Source organism: Choloepus didactylus, chromosome 2 (assembly GCF_015220235.1).
Source record: "Choloepus didactylus isolate mChoDid1 chromosome 2, mChoDid1.pri, whole genome shotgun sequence".
Classification (NCBI taxonomy): domain Eukaryota; kingdom Metazoa; phylum Chordata; class Mammalia; order Pilosa; family Megalonychidae; genus Choloepus; species Choloepus didactylus.
The window spans coordinates 82355013-82371895 of NC_051308.1; the positions used below are offsets into that span (position 1 = coordinate 82355013).

Here is a 16883-nt window from a genome sequence, read left to right on the forward strand (position 1 = left end):
TTTCACAGAAGTCATGTCCTTAAAACCAAAACAACTAACGAATAGTGGAGCTGGGACTAAACCCCAGGCCTTTTGAATCCAAGTCAGTGTTCTTTCCACAATACCTAGCCTGACAATCTAGTTTCGTTTTATATTTCCATATTTTCTATAAGTGGACTGTATTCAGCCTGCAGAAACAGGACTAGAATAAAGTAAGACCATAAATTGTATCAACATTAAATCATGAGGTTATAGTAAACAGTAATTCTTAGAGCTGATATTTAGTAATGAGTGGGAAGAACAATTTTAAAAATGCAAAATGAAAACATTGTTAATAGGTAAAGTTCACATGCTCCCTAAAGCCATTACAATGTGGGTCACAATTTGATAACGTCTAATTGACAGTCTTAATTAAGAAGAATGTTTATGAGTAATAATGAGTTCAGTAAATTTTTTTCTTGAACATTTGCTATATGTCTGGCACTGTTAGGAACTTGAAATTAAAAAATGAAAAGACAGAGTTCCTATGATCAAGAAACTCAAATTCTAGTAATTATGGCAGTGATAAAAATCTTTGTTCAGGCACTATCATAATTACTAAAACTCCAAACAGAATGTAATGGATATTTTATATAGTAACATTTATTTCTAAATCATGTTTCTTTGCAGACTTCATTGAGCAGAATTTAATTCCTCATTAATGATTCAGTAATCAATATTTTAACACAATTATTTTTTATTATATAATACACAGACTCTTGAGGTATAACAGAATTACATGCCCTTAAATTAAAAGTCCTAGACTTTCTGTGTGTGATTTTTTTGTTTTTGATATATCATTTAATTTCATTTTTTTTCTTCTCTTCCATTCATTCAAACTTCCACCAATATTTTTTCATCCCCTACTATGTCCCAGGCACTGTTCCAGGTGCTAGGATACAATGGTGAACAGGAGAGACAAAAGCTCAGGCATTGAGGAGTTTACGTTCCAGTGGAAAACAGATAAGAAATCAAATATGTAAATAATGTCATGTAATAACAAGTGCTCTGAGGAAAATCAATGCAGGCTAAAGGGACAGAAAGGGGCAGAACAGGCTATTTTTAGAGTAGGTTGATCAGGGAAGGCTTTACTAAGGAGGTGGCATTTGAATAGAGACCTATATGAAATGACGGAGTAAGTCATGTAGACAACTTGAGGAAGACCCTTCTAAGCAATTGCAAAGGCTCTTAGATGTGAATGAGCTTGTTGTGTTCTGGTGATGCCATACTTAGGGGTAAAAATCAAGGGTTCTTTTGTCCATGTAAGTTTAAGATACCTGTTAGACAATGAAGTAGCCAATGAGATATTATTCAGAGGGAAGATGAGATAATTAGGGAATCACTAGCATATTGACAATATTTATAGCCACAGGATTGAATAAGATTGACTGCGTTGGAAAGGAAAGTCAACAGAGAACTGAGGATTGAGCCCAGTGGTACTCCCAACATTTAGATAACACACACACACAAAATGAGCTAGCAAAGGAGGCAGAAAAGAACTGCCAGCAAAGTTTTATTTAATAGGAAAATCAGCAGTGTGGTTTCTTAGTGAAACTAATTAAAGAAAGTCTTGCAAGGAGGAGTCATCAACAATGTCAAATGCTGCCTATGGGGTATGTCAAACTCTTGGGAGGTTTAGTGAAGTTATGACTCCTTTACTGTTACATGATTTCTTGATGGTGGGAGTGCACTTGCTTATAGCAATCCTCTCTAGCTTCTTCTAACTTTTAATGCCTATAGAACAGGAAATTATATAATCAAGCTTCTTAAAACTACATGCAAAGTGCCTCTAAATAGGTTCTGGAAAGGAAGTGACAGGCTCTCTAATAAAGTACATGAGCTTTAGTGCATGAATTTTTAAATATCTTATTTAATATCATCTGTGATCAAGGAGTCTAAGGTTCTTGATAACTGAACTCTGAAAAATTATGAAGTTGTACATAAAAACTGGAAACGATGAAGGAAAAAGACCCTTAAACTAGAAATATTTTAAAGGATAAATATACCTAAAGGGCAAAACAAAAGAAAACAAAACCAGATTTCTCTTTCAGTAGATCTGATAGCTGCATGGTTAATTTCTTACAGAGGGACAGAACATGATATAGACATATTAAACTAAGAATAAATTAATTTGAAATTTAAACTACTTACCGGCAAGCACAAGGGTAATATTCAGCACAATGAATATTCCACAGAATAGGCCAACTCTAAAAGTAGTCCATGCTGGTGCAGGCTGTGGACAGGAAAACAACATTTTGGATATAGGGTAACAAATTGATTACATTTAGTATGTGCTATAATAAATTAGATGAAAGGTCTCAGTCAAAGGTCTACTATGAAAATAAAAATATCTTAAGAAAAGAATTTTTATAAATCTCAACCAGAAAATTATCCTTCATCATCTCATAATACCAGAATAGAGTTGCCAGTTATTTGAAATCTTTTACAGAAATCGAATGAATCACGGGACAGATTATAATTACAGACATCAACTTATTTATATTCTGAATTTTTCTCATAGGGGAGATATAAGATGCAATTTTATTTTTACAATGTACACATCTTTAAATTTTGAAACTCAACATTAATCAATTGCAATTTATATATTTGGTACTATGAATAATTAGAGACAATGGTAAAAGTAAGAGCACCCATTTTCTGATTATACTCAACTATTATACTGGGGTAACAGAATATGAATTTTTCAAGATAGAGATTCTCAAGATACTAGTGTACCAAAATCTTCAAGTTGAGTGTGTAGGTTCAAAAAACACTTTTCTCTATTATAATTTAATTTTATGTTTAGAAAGTGGTTTTTAAAACTACTGTTTTCTAAAATAAACAATCTGAGATTTTAAAAGTAAAGGGGTAAGAAACACTGAGAAAGGTAACTTTAGGGACTCAAATTATTTGCTATGAATGCTATAAAAATGTGTTGTTAGAAGTGGAACTTAAGAAATTTTAAATATTTTCTAAAACCTTCTAACCAAAAAAAGCATTGATGGCGATGGTAGCACACATTGTGACTGTAATTAATACCACTGAATTGTATATTTGAAAGGGTTAAAATGAGGAATTTTATGTAGTATATGTGTACCATAATAAAAATTTTTAAAAACACACACACACTAAAAAAACCCTCATAGAACTGGGCAACACAAAGAATGAAACCTAATGTAAACTATAGGCTTCAGTCAGATACATAATTGTAATAATACTGGTTATCAATTGTAACAAACATCCCACACTAATGCAAAATGTTTGTTGGGAAAACTGTGTGTTTTGGGGGTGGTACATGGGAACACTGTACTTTCTGTGTAATTTTTATGTAAACCTACAACTGCTCTAAAAAATAGTCCATTAAGGGGAAAAAAGCATTGAGACTCCTTATTTAACAATAACAGGCACCTACCTGTATTGTCAGTTTTAGAATTAAAGTATCCAGAAGGAAGGTGATCATTTGTCTTTTTTTTTTTTTTTAATGTTGGTTAAACTGTATAAACATCACATATATAAAAGCGTGTATAATGTATTTGGACGTTTAGAAAATAAATAATAAAGTGAACACCCTATCCTATCATCTGTCTTTAGAACCATAACATTACATTACCTTTGAAGTCTCTACCTTTCCCTGAACAATAACCTTCCCCTCTGACCAGAAATAACCATTTTCATGTTTCCTTTAGCTTTACTGCCTTTACATGGATTCCTAAACTTAATAAAATTAATTTTATTATTTTGAACAGCTTTATTGAAATATAATTGACATACAATAAACTGTATATATTTAAAGTGTATAATTCTATAAGCTTTGATATGTGTAAACAACTAAGAAATCACACCATAATCAAAATAATGAACATACCTATTACCGCCAAGAATTTCCTCATATCCATTTGTAACCCCTCCTTCTTACCCCACCTGGCCTTACCCTCACTGATCTGTTTTCTGTCACTAATATTAGTTAGCATTTTCTAGTCATAAGTAAATGGAATCATATGGTATATACTTTTTTTTTTTTTTTCGGTCTGGCTTCTTTCTCTCAGTATAATTATTCTGAGGGTCATTCATGTTGCATCCATCAGTGATAATCAGTTTTTTTAATACAATTTTATTCAGATATATTCACATACCATAAAATCATCCAAAGTGTACAATCAGTTGTTCACAGTATCATCATATAGTTGTGCATTCATCACCACAATTTTTGAACATTTTCATTACTCCAAAAAACATAAGAATAAAAATAAAAATAAAAGTAAAAAAGAACAGCCAAAACATCCCATACCCCCCACCCCTATTATTCATTTACTTTTTGTCTCCATTTTTCTACTCATCTGTCCATACACCGGATAAAGGGAGTGCGAGCCATGAGGTTTTCACAATTACATGGTCACACTGTACAAGCTATATAATTATAAAATTGTCTTCAAGAATCAAGGCTACTGGATTGCAGTTCAACACTTTCAGTATTTCCTTTTAGCTATTCTAATACACTAAAAACTAAAAAGATAAATCTATATAATGCATAAGAATAACCTCTAGAATGACCTCTCCACTGCATCTGAAATCTTTCAGCCACTGAAACTTTGTTTAATTTCTCTTCCCCTTTTGGTCAGGAAGGCTTTCTCAATCCCACAATGCTGGGTTCAGACTCATCTCCAGGAGTCATGTCCCATATTGCCATGGAGATATACCCCTCTGTGAGACATGTCCCACGTAGTGGGGAGGGCAGCGAGTCCACCTGCCAAGCTGGCTTAGAGAGAGAGGCCACATGTGAGCAACGAAAGAGGTTCTCTGGGGGTGACTCTTAGGCACAATTATAAGTAGGCTTAGCCTCTTCTTTGCAATAACATGCTTCATAAGGGCAAGCTCCAAGATCGAGGACTTGGCTTATTAAGTTTGTAGTCCCCAATGCCTGTGAGAATATCAGGAATTCCCCAGCTGGGAATACAAGTCCTTTATCAGATAAGTTTTGCAAATATTTTCTCCTAGTCTGTTTTCTTTTCATTCTTCTAATGGTGTCTTTTGAAAAGCAGAAGTTTTAAATTTTGAAGAAGTGCTTTTGTGTGATTCCTAAGAAATCGCTGCATAACCCAAAGTCACTAAGATTTTCTCCTATATTTTCTTCTAGAAATTTGTACTTTTAGATTTCACACATCAGTTTATGATATATTTACAATTAATTTATGTATATGGTGTGAAGTATGCATGGAATTTTTTTTTCCCATACGGAAACCCAATTGTTTCGGCACCATTTTTTTAAATTCAGTTTTATTGAGATACATTCACATACCAAAAATCATCCATTTTTGACCATTTTCCTTACACCAGAAAGAATCAGAATAAGAATAAAAAATAAAAATAAAAAAAGAACACCCAAACCACCCCCCCCATTCCACCCTATTTTTCATGTAGCTTTTGTCCCCATTTTTCTATTCATCCATCCATACACTGGATAAAGGGAGTGAGGTCCGCAGGGTTTTCACAAGCACACTGTTACCCCTTGTAAGCTACATGGTTATACAATCATCTTCAAGAGTCAAGGCTACTGGGTTGGAGTTTGGTGGTTTCAAGTATTTACCTCTAGCTGTTCCAATATATGAAAACCTCTAAAGTATTATCTATATAGCGCATAAGAACGTCCACCAGAGTAACCTCTCGACTCCATTTGAAATCTCTCAGCCACTGCAGCTTTATTTTATTTCATTTCGCATCCCCCTTTTAGTCAAGAAGATGTTCTCAATCCCACGATGCCGGGTCCAGATTCATCCCCCGGAGTCATATCCTGCGTTGTCAGGGAGATTTATACCCCTGGGAGTCAGATCCCTCGTAGGGGGTAAGGCAGCGAGATCATCCACCAAGGTGGCTTAGAGAGAGAGGGCCACATCTGAGCAAAAGAGGCACTGAGGGACACTCTTAGGCACAATTATAAGCAGGTTTAGCCTCTCCTTGCAGCAACAAGTTTCATAGGGGCCAGCCCCAAGACAGAGGGCTCAGCACATCAAACTGTCAGTCCCCAATGTTTGTGAGAACATCAGCAACAATCCAGGTAAGGAAGTCCAACACCTCTGCATCCTCCCCCAGCTCTTCAGGAGGGCCCCAGATATATATTTTTATTCTTCACCCAAATTACTTTAGAATGTGTTGCTATTTCATTCTAATCTATACAGACCTACCAGAGCTCACTTCCTATTCAAAGTTCCATGTAATTGTAGCAGCATCATTTTTTGATAAGACTAATCTTTTCTCCACTGAATTGTCTTTGCATCATTATCAAAAATTAGGTGTCCACAAATGGGTAGCTCTATTTTTGGACTATCTATTCTGTTCCATTGAAATTTATGCTTATTTTGACATTAGTACTATAATCTCTTGATTACAGCTTCAATATAAACTTTGAAACTAGGTTGTGTTAATCTTCCTACTTAGTTCCTCCAAAGTTGTTTTGGGTATTCTGAGTCCTTTCATTTCCATGTAAATTTTTAAATTAGCTTACCAATTTCTGTCAAAAATAGCCTGCTCAGATTTTGAGTTGGATTGTGTTGCATCTTCTGCTGGTTTAAATCTGTTATATACCTGTATTAGTTAGGGTTCTTTAGGGAAACAGAATCAACAAGAGATATCTATAAATATAAGATTTATAAAGTGTCTCATGCAACTGTGGGTATGCGCGAGTCCAAATTCTGTAGGGTAGGCAGTAGACTGGCAACTCCAATAAAGATGTTCGATGAACTCCTCAGGCAACAAACCGGCAACCTTGATGAACTCCTCAGGAAACACTTTGCTGGTCAGCTGAAGAAGTGAAGGTCTTCTATCAGACATCTTGCTTAAAAGTGTTCAACTGATTGGATTAAGTCTGGCTGACTGCAGTCTCTCATTGTGGAAGACACAATCATTCATTGATGTAATCAGTCACAGCTGTAGCCAATTGACTGATGATTTAATAAACCAGCCACAAATGTCCTTGCAGTAACAGTTAGGCCAGTGCTTGCTGGGTACCATCACCTGGCCAAGATGACACATGAACCTAACCATCACAATACCCCATAAAAGACTATGTTCTTTAAATCCACTCTTGTGGAGGCAGAGCTATTATGGGTGAGAACTTTTTGATTAAGTTGTTTCCATGGTGATGTGACTCACCCAATTGTGGGTGGGGCCTTTTGATTAGATTATACCCATGGAAATGTGACCCCGCCCATTCAAGGTAGGTTTTAATTACTTTACTGGAGTCCTTAAGAGAGCTCAGAGACAGAAATTCAGTGATGCTAAGAGAGATAGAAGCCCAGAGACATTATGGAGAAAGTCATTTTGAAACCAGAACGTAGGAGAAGAAGGACAAGGAGATGTTGCCATGGGCCCTCCCATGTGACAGAGGAATCCTGGATGCCATAGGCTTTTCCTCAGAGAAGGTATCTTCCTCTTGATGCCTTAATATGGACATTTTCATGACCTGAGAACTGTATAAATTTGCAACCTAATAAATCCTCATTGTTAAAAGCAGTCCATTTCTGTTATATTGCACTCAGCAGCTTTAGCAAACCAGAACACGTCTATAGAACAATTTAGGAAGAAATGACATCTTAAAAATGCAATTTCTAATATATAGAAATATGACTGGTTTTTGTGTATTGATCTTATATTCTCAACCTTGCTAATCTTTAGTTCTAGTAGTTATTTTGTAGATTCCATTGGATTTTCTACATAAATCATGTCATTTGGAAAAACTAAAAGCCTTACATCTTCCTTTCACATCTGGATTCCTTTTATTTCTTTATCTACCTTACTGCACTGTCTATAATCTTCAATACTGTGTTGAACATAAGTGGTAAGAACAGGTATTCCTTTTTGTTCCTGGTCTTAGGTGGAAAGCATCCAGTGTTTCACCATTAGTTTTATTAGCTGTAGGCTTTTCATAGATTTCTTTCATCAGTTTGAGAAAGCACTTTCTGTTATTGATTTCCATTTCACTTTGGTCAGACAATACACTTCATGTGATTTAAATCATTTAAAAGCTATTGAGACTTATTTTATCACTTTAACACAGAAGATATCACTTAATGATTCCTCTTTTTGGTATAACTATTGTACAGAGATCATTTAACAAACTTTTTTTCCATGGTATAACTACTGTGTTTCGGAAGAAGTTACGTAGTAGTCCAGCAAATCCAACCCCCCATATTAATCAAATAAATATCTCACCTTAATCATTTGGTGAGACCAAGAAGTTAGCATATCAGTAAGCATAAGCAAGAGAGGGAATATAGGGTAAGAAAGGAAAGGTGAAAAGACATTATATTTCATTGTGAAGTGAGATCTGATATCTAACTTTTTTAAAAACAAAAATAACAATAGAAGCAACTACTTATAAACTCTGGCTGAAATATATTTTTTTCAAAATGTAACGAAACCAGTATATTATTTCAGCTAAACAGATTGTGTTGATTATTAAGTGGGCAAAAACAACAAATGTGAAGCAAATACTAACTTGAGCAGCTCCCAAAGGGGGGACACGTAAACGCTTCATAGCCTTTTGTCTGTCACCATCTTCAAGTTCATTGGTCACTACAGCCTAGAAAGACAAGTTGTTAAATTTTGTCACAGGTTATACTATATGTGAGTGATACACAAATAATTCTGTGCCATTTATATGTATGGTATTCTGATATCCTCTTAGTGAATGTTTACTGATAAAGCAAAAAGAAAAAAATCACGATTAAGGCTATATATATATTCAAAGCTAGCAGCTAACTACTTCTAAAAGGAGAACAGAAACAAGGAATTATTTCATTAAAAATTAGACATGGATGTTATAAAAAAATGTGTGGTAGTTAAATGGAATTATTGTACCTCAGTTTCAGAGATGAGCTGGTTGATTTTTTTGCAGGTATAAAATGGGGCCACTTCTACATGAGCCACTCGCCAGTCTGCTCCACGAGGTGTTTCAAGAATCTTGTCATGCTTTTTAAGGATTTTTCGAAACCCTGTAAAATTCAGATTCTACAGAAAGAAATGAGAACACTACTATAATTTCTACCACCATCAAAAAAGATGAAAAGTAACAAGCACTATATATCAACAGAGCTAACTGGATGGAGATTGAATACCTAGGGAAACAGCAATGCTATCATTATAAAAGTAATCACTACTAAAAGGATGACTCTTCTTACTTTATTCATTTCAAAGTTGCATGCTAATTATTAGTAACACAAAGAACTCTGAACTATGAATGCTATCATTTCTCTTCCAAGTAAATTAATTCAAGTCCTTAAACTCTAAATATTTTTATTTCCACTTTTCTATGTAAAACTGTTCCCAAAATAGCTAATTTATATTATTTTGCTGCTTTGGTCAAAAGATTTGGACAAATACTTTCAGAAAATATTTTGGATTTATCATACACTGAACACATTTATTAGTTCTTTGCTTTCTGAAGGACAAATACAGCAGTGCATTTCCCCCCTATCATGCAAGCACATCCACATCAGCATGGAAGATGGGAATGTAAAGAAGAATCAGTAGAAAAGAAAAAGCGATCATACTTACAGGGCTCTGTTGGTAATAGGTAGAAACCCCTATCTTCCCTCAAGTCTCACAGTATCAAAATGCTATACTTTTCTACATTTTCAAATTCCATTGCTATCTGCCCAACATGCAAAGAAGCAGGGAACCTTGGATTTGCAAGGCTCTGTAAATCAGATGTCTCTCAAGTTTGATCACATATCCCCATCTGTAAAAATATTATAGCACTCACTCCAAATAGGCTTGCTTCTTTTTTTACTTACATATTTTTTTCATACTTTAATAAATCATCTGAAACTGTTCTTGGGTTGCATACACAATGACTTGGAGACTGCTTTTAACTGATTTTTCTTGTTCCCTTATTCTTATAGAATAGACTGCCCCAAAGAATAGAGGATAAAGAAAAACTTTTATGATTAAAAATTACTTTTGTTTTCCCAAGGAGATTTTTAAAATGACCCAAAATTAAGCCTGCTGGGAAAATTTAAAAAGAAAATTTATTTTCCTGTAACACACAAGGATATGAAATGTTAATATTTTTATACATTATAAGGAAAAAGAAATAACATTTTTGTTTATTTCTTATAAAAATTAAATTATAAAGCAATGGATAAATTTCAAAGCAAAGGAATTTTCTGTTATATAAAAAGACATCTAATATAATTACTTTTCTATTCTTCTAAAATTATTTTCCAAATAGTTTCTTCTTGGAATGATAAAATATTAAATCACCAAAGAAGAAATTAGACTTATGAAAAGAAAGGATGGAAATAAGTAAATTACATGTATTAACAACCTACATTAACACAGACATGAGACTTTAATTACTTTTTATTTTAAAATTCCAATATTTACCCCTGGTAATACTTTAGTTTATACATAGTGTATAATCCTATGATGATCCTAACCTCTGATTACGTGAAATGATCATAAGAATAAAATGGAAAAAGAATAGTGCATAAGACTTCCAAAGATTAGGGAAATGCTTTTGCCTATTTAAATTCTTATTACTGAACAAATAATCTGGTTTTCAATGAAATTCTTTATAGATTTAATTATACACAAATTTATAAGAATTATAAATGAATAAAAGCTCTGCATTTCCATAATTTATCATACATGGAAGTTCAATTTTTCAGATTGGGTTTTAAAAATACTGACTGAAATCTTATAATAGCCTACATTTTCAGTCTCAAGATCTTTTTTTTTTCTAATTTTGTTACATTGCAGTCTATGAATAATAAATTGGAAGGAAAAGTCAGGAGCATTTGTATTCTTGGTATCAGCTGCAAGAAAGTTAACTGTTCAATTGTTTTGTGGAAATTTTGCCATAGGTTGGAGCAATATAAAAGCTCTCAAATAGCCAACATTGGTTGAGTATTCTTTATTTCTGCTCAACACTACCAGAGCTGCCTCTAAAAGAAGGAAGCAAACTATTATTCTACTCTAGGATATGGTACAAAAAGTTTTTAGAAAACTGATCGTCAAAATTAGAAGTCTTGTTAATATTGTTTTACCACCTCTTACATGTTTTGTTTTGTTTTTAAGCCAATAAAGACACCTGGAATCCCAATAAGAACCCCAAGAATAATGACAGGATAAGGATTTTCCTTCTTGGATTGGCCCATTAGTATAGCTCAAAGTAATTCTATTTATTGGAATTTCTCATTTATTTAAAGGTTTCGTTCTCCAAGGTAAGAATCTAAGTACCTGATAGTTCTGCAGCAGGATAAGACTGAGGTAGAACTCGCTGAATGCCAGTTTAAGGTCTTTAATGTTCCTATGTTGGACACGTTCCTCATGTGACAAGTGGAAGACTGGCTTTCTGCGTTGTCGCAGTGTTGTAACACCAGTGCTTTCTTTCTGTGCATCCAGTGATGACTGAAGTTCATTTTGAAGTGTAGCAAACCTGCGCTGAGCTTCTGCAAGTTTTTCTGTTAAGAATTAAAACAGAATTGTTAAATCAACAAGATAACAAAAGCTGTCAGAAGTTCTCACTGACTTCTGAAATTTTACTAATTATTCAACTTTGCTTCCCTAGAATTTCTAGGGAAAAAATGCCACATGAAATATGTCGAACTGAGTACAAAAAAATATTGTAGTGTAGCACCCTCCTTTCAGTCTACCCCCATACTGCCATCCCTGCAAAACTCCAAGTATATTCTTTATTTTCCCAGATGAAGAAATATAATTTAAAAAGCTATTAAGAGTGTGAATTTAAAATGATGTAGTCACTTTAGAAATGTATGGCAGTTTCTCAAAAAGGTTAACCTAGAGTACCATATGACCCAGCAATTCCATTCCTAGGTACATACCCAAATAAATAAAGACATCTGTCTACCCAAAAACTTGTAAATGAATATTAATAGCAGCATTATTCATAACAGCCCCCAAAAGTGGAAATAACTCAAAGGTGCATTAACTGATAAATGGATAAACAAAATATATTATATCTATATTGTGGAATATTATTCTGCCATAAAAATAAATCAAGTACTGATTCATGTTACAACATGGATGAACTTTGAAGACATTACGGTAAGTGAAATAAAGGCCACATATTAAGAAACGTCTCCAGTTTATCAGTTAAGTACAGAAACAGGATTAGAATTTGAATGCTAGATTTTTAATGTGCTGCCTTTCCCACTACATCTCATTAATTCTACAACATAGGTGTTACAAGAAGAGTCTAAGACCATCAAAGAAGATAAAAAATATATTAGATATATCTGCATATACACGTGTTTGTGCATATATGCTCTCATTGTCTCAGTAATCTTTTCTTGATGCTCCTAGTCCAAAAGAAATACCTAAAAACTCCATTTATTAACTAGTTAGGTTCAAACAACTTAACAAGTATTTATGTCCTAACCACTTAGGAGTCATTTGAAAATATATTACATGCAGTATACAAACATATATAATGGAACAGGGCAGGATTTCTCTAAGATCAACTATAAATTAGTCTGCTGATTCAAGCCTTAGGTAATTACTAAGAGCCAAAAGCCAGAATATAATAGGTAATATGAATGATTAGTTTTTATTGTAAAAGGATTAATATATGGCTCTGTTAACTGTTCAGCTTAGATAGCATTTTTGATACATAAATTTTATAATCATTTAGAGCCATAATTACATGATTGTGCTGGTTTGGATGTATTATGTCCCCCAAAATGCCATGTTCTTTAATGAAATCTTATGGGGGCAGACATACTAGTCTTGATTCAGTTGGAACCTTTGGATTAGGTTGTTTCCATGGAGATGTGACCCACACTAAACTGTAGGTGATAACACTGATTGGATTATTTCCATGGAGGTGTGGCCCTGCCCATTCAGCTTGGTCCTTGATTAGTTTACTGGAGCCCTATTAAAGCTCAGACAGGAGTTCAGTGCTACTGCATCTTAGAGAGACATTTTGTAGATGGCCGTTTGAAAGCTGATGCTGACATTTTGGAGAATGCCATTTTGCAACACAACCTGGGAGCAAGCAGACACTAGCCACGTGCCTTCCAAGCTAACAGAGGTTTTCCGGACGCCATCGGTGTTCTTCAGTGAAGATACCCTCTTGTTGATGCCTTTGTTTGGACACTTTTATGGTCTTAGGACTATAACTTTGTAACCAAATAAACTCCCTTTATAAAAGCCAATCCATTTCTGGTGTTTTGCATAACAGCATTAGCAAACCAGAAAAATGACTACTGAAAGAGCAGTCCAAAAACACATAAAGAAAGAGGAACTGTTACATTGTGTATGCTAGCAATAAGTCATAGAGACGAATGCTACTTCACCCGGCAAACACCTAATTCATTATGCAAGACTTTCTGTGAAGTCTTTCTTAACTAACAACTCTCAATCACAATTTGAAACTCCCTGTTTAGGGCTCTCAAGGGACCATGTACATGCATACGTAGTGTTTATATGTTAGCTTCATTAATAAACTGTGAGCTCTCTGAAGGCAAGGATTCTCTCAACTTCATATATGTATCATAAAGAGCTTGCACATTGTAGGCTCAATCCATGTTTGTTAAATGAACAAATGAATATATACTAGAAAAAAGTTCTCTCTAGTAATCTAAATTCCTATGTGGAAAGAAGAGAAAATAAAAATTTCAGCTGTATTTTGCTACTTTTCTTTAAACTAGGGATTCTTTTGTCCTTATGAGCAATGACATCTAGAAGGGCATATGAGAATCCCTAGGTGGGTAGGGGCAGTGGAGTATAAAGCATATGAGTTTGAAAAAATTAATATTTAATATTACACAGCAATAGTATGAAATTTTCATACTTATCAAAAGGGGGCATATGTTTTAAAAGTATGAGAAACACTGCTTTTGATATCAACTGCTCAAATCTATTCTGAAATGATACCACAGTTTTTCAGTAATCAGATATCCAAAAAATTCAAACATGGAACTGCACAGAACCTGGAAAAAGATACATGTGTACCTAAAATATGTACTTTGATATATGAATGGAAATCTACAAATACACTGACAAAAACTGAAAATGAATATTTCTAAGCAATTTTATTAATATTGATGAAAGCCGCCTATTTTGGTAATAAATTTCAATTTCTATTCATGTCAGTAAATCAATATGAGATGTATTGAATACAAGAACAGATTATTATAACAACATATGAAAACAGCAAAGGCTCTCATATAATAAAGTATTTGATAAAAATTTCTAATAACCATTGAGAAGCTTCAAAGTACCTATGTGTTATTCAAAGAGCTAAATAAGGGCTAACAAGAACTCTTGTTTTTACCAGATATTTTTTATTTTTAGAAAATATTTATTTCAAAACTACAAGCTATCTACAGAATAGCAAAGCTATTATATTGCTATGCAGTGTAGAACCATTTTTGATAAAATATCTCAGAATATTTTTATTGTTTACTTGTCTTGCTGATTCAATTTATGGACCTCAGTGTTATCTTAGATATAAATTTATAAGAATGTTGACCATTATAGAGGATTCAAGATAATTAGTTCTGTTATATTACATGCAATTTTTAGTCTGCTTTTATCTGGAATTCTTATCAACTGGAACTGTTAAACCTCAAATACTGAAGTCTAAAATCTCCATGTGTGACTAAAACATCCTATTCTTCCACTTTCTGTTTAATCACCAATTCACTCCTTAATTTCTTAGAATTCCAGACTCAGCAGATTGTTCATTAATCTCCCTGCCCCTAAATACACTGTGTACTTCAACATCACCATGTATCTGGTTATTTTTCCCTTGGTCTGGAACTACATCTCCCTGCAGCTCCCTGCACCCCCACTGCCAAACATATTTCCCCAGAAGCATTTGGCAAATGTCAATGTATTTTCAAAGACCCAATTTAAATGTTACCTCTTCTGGAGGCTTTTCCTCAATCCTTCTCTGTCTATCCAAGTAAAGCTAATACTTCTTCAAGTCAGTTACAGTAATTTGCAAAACTCTAACATACTAAGTATCATACTGCACATAAACTTTTTATAAATGTAACAGATATACTCGGTAAACACATTACAAAGTGTTAAACTTTGCTAGCAATTAGAAAGGTGCAAAAGCAACCTATGATGTTAGACGTCATGATAATAGTTATTCTTGGGTGAGGGTAATAACTGGAGCATGAGGGAGGCTCTTGGTGTGCTGGTAATGTTTTGTTTCTTGGGGCACAGTCACAAAAATGTGCTCAATTTGTAAAACCTCATTGCTCTGCATACTTATGTCTTTTTACTTTTTTATATACTTCAATAAAAAGTTTTTTTAAAAAAAGATTAAAAAATGTAAATACAATGCAAGTACCCAATTCAGAGAGAAGTTGGATTGCTATGTTACATTCTCATTCTCTTTCTTTGTTTTATTCTCTTTCCTCTATTCCATCACGAGATGGACTGTTATCACCTATGAGTCCGATGCAAATCACTGGTGATTTTATCTTACATTCTCACTAGGGGTGAAAAAGGCAAGTAAATATTTAATTAATCCTAACATTTCAGCCAAGAAGAAAGAGAGAGTCTAATATCTCCTGTCCTATCAGACTATATAGATGATTAAATATATAGAAGAACTCATAGACTTCTTGGATTGCAAGGTGCCTTGAAATCATCTTGCTCATTATTCCACTTAATATAGGAAGCTGGGCTACAATACTCCTAATGAAGGCCCACACACTCTTTTCATCCCACTTCCTTCTCAAGGACAAAGAGCCTATCCATTAAACAACTTAACAGTTCTATTAAAAGGTAGGAATGTATCCAGTATTTCATTTCCTTTCTTTTCTTTTGTCTTCCTTTCTTCCTTGCCTCCCTCCCTCCCTTCCTTCTGTCCATCCATCCATCTCTTTCTTTAAGTCACATATTCATTTGTACAATATTTATTAAATATATACTATGTGTCATGCCACTGTTGTAGGTGCCAGGGATAAAGGAGTAAAGAGGTCCCTGACCTCAAGGAGGATCTTCTAGTGGTTAGTGCTTATTCTGTAGTAACAGTTTTACTCAATAACTGCCATTTTAAGAGTGATTTGGATAGAATACAGTTCTGTAACAGCAAGAAAATAAAAGGACAGAGTTTGTTTCTCCCATAACTTTCCCCAAGAGCTGGTGAAAAACCAAGTATGTGAAATTCAACTATCCAAGAGACTAATCCTAAAAAGGAACCTGTAACAAGAACCCATTATTCACTTTTCCATGGGAATCATTAATTCCAACATACTTTATCTCTTTGCTTATCTCAGTCCACAAGGAAATCCAAGCTTCTCAGGTCCTCTTTTATCTCTAAAATGGACTCTCTTCTCTGTCAAGATCTAAATCCCCTAATTTGTCTCAATCTCCCATCCCTTCCAGATTCCCTAAACTTCCATTGCATCCATGGCCAATCTTCAGGACCTCTTTCAACTTTCCCTTTACTTTTTTTTTTGCTGTAACTGCAACTTGGCTGATCCCTTTAAACAGTGCTTCCCATGGGTAACACACTACCTGATATCTTAATACACAGTTATTTGTTTATTATTTATCCCCTGCATTAGAGAGTTCCACAAGGGCAAAGACTGTCTTATTCAACCAGTAAACCAGCCAGTATATAAACAGAGCCCAGCATTCCTGTCTTGAAATTAAAAAAACAAAAAAACAAAAAACTACAGTTTAATTGTGCTCTGGAAGAAGAAAGATAACGTGGAAATGTTCTATTTTCTAATGGTCTTGTGAGAAGTTATTTTCATAAGGTAATCTCATTAAGAATGAGAGAGTTTTGGAGTTAGAAAAGATACTAGTTTGTGAAATAAACCTTTCACACAGTATAGGAAACTCCTTTAATCATCCCTGACAAATGTACCTAATATTCCAGT

General features: G+C 34.1%; 1 protein-coding gene across 1 annotated transcript in view; it reads right to left on the reverse strand.

Annotated features, from left to right (window-relative positions):
- XPR1 (xenotropic and polytropic retrovirus receptor 1) overlaps nucleotides 1-16883 on the reverse strand; it is a 340971-nt gene that overhangs the window by 76560 nt on the left and 247528 nt on the right. The window contains 4 exon segments of the mRNA XM_037825237.1: nucleotides 2170-2251; nucleotides 8510-8593; nucleotides 8872-9021; nucleotides 11254-11477. Coding sequence (XP_037681165.1) covers nucleotides 2170-2251; nucleotides 8510-8593; nucleotides 8872-9021; nucleotides 11254-11477 — 540 coding nt within the window.